The sequence below is a fragment of the Pteropus alecto genome, unplaced genomic scaffold, assembly GCF_000325575.1.
Source record: "Pteropus alecto unplaced genomic scaffold, ASM32557v1 scaffold7, whole genome shotgun sequence".
NCBI classification, from domain to species: Eukaryota; Metazoa; Chordata; class Mammalia; order Chiroptera; family Pteropodidae; genus Pteropus; species Pteropus alecto.
This window is the reverse complement of record NW_006494614.1, coordinates 63,391,129-63,393,866: the sequence shown is the minus strand read 5'-3', so window position 1 is coordinate 63,393,866 and position 2,738 is coordinate 63,391,129. Positions and strand designations below refer to the sequence as shown.

The 2,738-nt window shown below is 63.7% G+C and overlaps 1 protein-coding gene across 1 annotated transcript in view; it reads right to left on the bottom strand.

The window, feature by feature from the left end:
• The window catches only part of CDH15 (cadherin 15), a 28,777-nt gene extending 27,399 nt beyond the window's left edge, over window positions 1-1,378 (bottom strand). The window contains exon 1 of the mRNA XM_015600302.2: window positions 1,157-1,378. Within this exon, the coding sequence (XP_015455788.1) occupies window positions 1,157-1,198 (42 nt within the window). The 5' untranslated portion in view covers window positions 1,199-1,378. The remainder of the gene's footprint in view (window positions 1-1,156) is intronic.
• Window positions 1,379-2,738: the final 1,360 nt, after the last annotated feature.

The window sequence follows — 2,738 nt, the reverse complement described above, 5'->3', positions numbered from 1 at the left end:
CAGGCTGTGCTGGGCCGAGGGTGACTGAGGCTGTGCTGAGCCAGCTGGACATGGCAGCTGAGGCTCAGGCAGCAGGACACTGTCTCCGAGGGGGGGCAGTGGGAAGGCCCAAAGGCAGGGGAGAAGGTGGATAGAGCCATGGGACTAGGTGCCTGGAACAGGCAGCTGCTTGAGGGGCCTGCTGGTGGGCACCTGGTCAGCCGCCAGGGCCGAAACCTGAGCTGGCCAGCTAGAGCTCGGAGGTCCATGAAAATTAGGGGGACTCAGGAGGGCCCTGTGCATCCAGTGCTGCCTGAAGGGCCTGAAACTCTAACCACTGAGGGGCCCTGGTCTCTGGCCTCTGGCCTCTGACCCTGGTTCAGCCCAGTCCCCAGAGGGCAGGAGGCCACTGAGGGCACACTTGAGGCCACATGCTCCACTCCAGAGCACAGCCTAGCGCCTCCAGCAACCTAGGGCATGGGGAGATGTGGCTCTTCCCAGGATGTACCCATAGTGGGAAGGAGCGGGTGGGGCTTGTGCTGCTTCCTACCGGACCGTCCTGCTCCCTCCTTGGGGAGGCTGAGGGACCAGTGGGGAGTGTGGAGGGTGGTGCGCTGTCTGCTGGGACCTGGCTCCGCTGGGCACAGGGCACTTCTAAGGGAGAGCGGGTTCCTGGAGGGCAGAGCCCTCACCTGCCCCTGCTAGCAGGGCACACAGAAGGGGGCCCGGACTACCCTCAGGAATAATGAATGTCACTTGCCAACCCAGCCAGGGAACACGAGAAACTGGCCTCCCAGCTCCTCCTGCTCTTGCTGTTCCCACTCTCCCTGCCCTCCGCCACAAGGCTGACTACCCCAGATCCCCGCAGGGCTGAGGGGCACACCGCAGAGGGAGGGGCTGGCCTGCTAAGTGGTCCCCTGGCTGCCTCTCTAGTCCAGGCCCCGGTAGTTACACTCGCCTCTGGGACACCCCAGCACAGAGTGCCCCAGCACAGAGTGCCCTGGAAAGCACTGCCCATCCATCCCATGACCCTCAGTTCATGGCTCCTCCCCCCCCCCACACACACACAAAGGCAGCCAGAGACGGTAGTCTCAGGGAGGCCGAGGTGCCTCACTCTAAGACGCCGTTGGGCAGTGTAGCGGGGCAGGGAGCGCCCTGCACAGCGCCCATGCCTTACCTGGGCCAGCAGCCCGAGGGCGAGGAAGAGCACGACGTCCATGGACCGCGGCAGGGCTACGGGAAGAGTGTCCGGCCCCGGGCGGAGCTGCACCTCCTGCTCGGACGGAACCCGGTTGAGTGACAGCACAAGTGCGCGGGTAGTGGGCAGTGAGTGACTGCACGTGGCCGGGGCGGGGCCTGGCGCTGAACGACAGCACAAGTGTGCGGGATGGGTGCCGAGTGAGTGACAGCACGTGTGCGGGGGTGGAGCGGGCCGGCTTAATAAATAACAGCATGGGCGCGGGGCGGGGCGGGAGGCGGGGCCTGGGGCTGAGGGACAGCACAAGTGCGCGGGCGGGACCGAGTGAGTGACAACTTGTGCGCTGGATGGGGCGGGGGACCTGGTCAGTATTGAATGACAGCCCCAGTTTGGGGAGAGAGGCGGAGCGAGGCCTGGGATGAGTGACAGCACGTGTGCGCCGAGGTCGGGCCGGTTAGTGACAATCCTTGGCAAGCCTCGGGCGGGGCCTCGGGCGGGCCCTGGCGGGGAGTCAGGCCGCTGTCCTGGGATGCAGCCAGCGTCAGGCGGTAGAACCAAGTCTGTCAGAAAAGGCAGCGTTCGGTGGGGATTGGGCTGGGGTATAAGAGTGGATTCACTCTCATTCTCTCTCTCTCTGTCTCTCTCTCTCTCTCTCTCTCTCTCTCTCACTGGCCGTTTCCTCTGCCTGGAATGCTGGCCCCCACACTTCCCCAGGCTTGCTGCTCTCTACCTTGAGGGCTTTGTCTAATGGCATCTCCTCACCGCCCCATTAGACATCGTCACTTTCCGGCATAGGCATCTGGAATCTGGGATCACACTTGCTGAATTCGCTGTCTGTGGCAGAGTTCCCCCGGAGCGGGGTTGTTCCCGGCTGACCACCAGGGCTAGCACAGAGGAAGGCCAGGCACAGACCCGGCCCTCCCGCCCAACCCAGAAACCCTTCCTTCCTCCTCCGGTCTCTCTGGTCTCCTTGGCTGGCAGTTATTTGGTTAGGATCTTACTGCTCTCCTGAAGCCCCTGCATGCCTGGTGAGTACGTGTGTGCATGTACGCGTGTCTCTCACAGGCCCGACACAGGGTAAGGGAGGGGGTGAGGAAAGGAGGGAGGAATGATCCCGTGGACCCGCATGCTTTCTTCTGAGCCGGAGCAGTGGGGAGCGGGGCTGCTGACCAGCCCTTGCCCTAGTCTGGGGAGCCTGGGTCTGGGTCTCCTCTGCTGCAGGAACAGACACGGGGCCTTTCTCTCCTCTCCAGATTGCTGGGCTGCTGAGCAGGTGTAGCACCATCTGTGCCCTTGGCCTGCTTGGAAGGAGGCCAGGCTGCCTGGGGGAGGCTCCGGAAGTGACTGTGTTCCTGGCACTCACTGCTCCAAGGTGGGGGCCCCCCTCTATCTCCAGGCTCTGAAGCTCTGGGGCTGGGGAGCAGCCCCTGGGGGCCACCATCCTGCTTCTGAGGGTAGGGACCAAACATGGGTAGAGAAGCCCTCTGAGTGGTTAGGGTTTCTGCCTCCTGCTACTAATGTAGGAGTGGGGGTGGGGTGGGGTAGCTGAGCCACCCAGAAA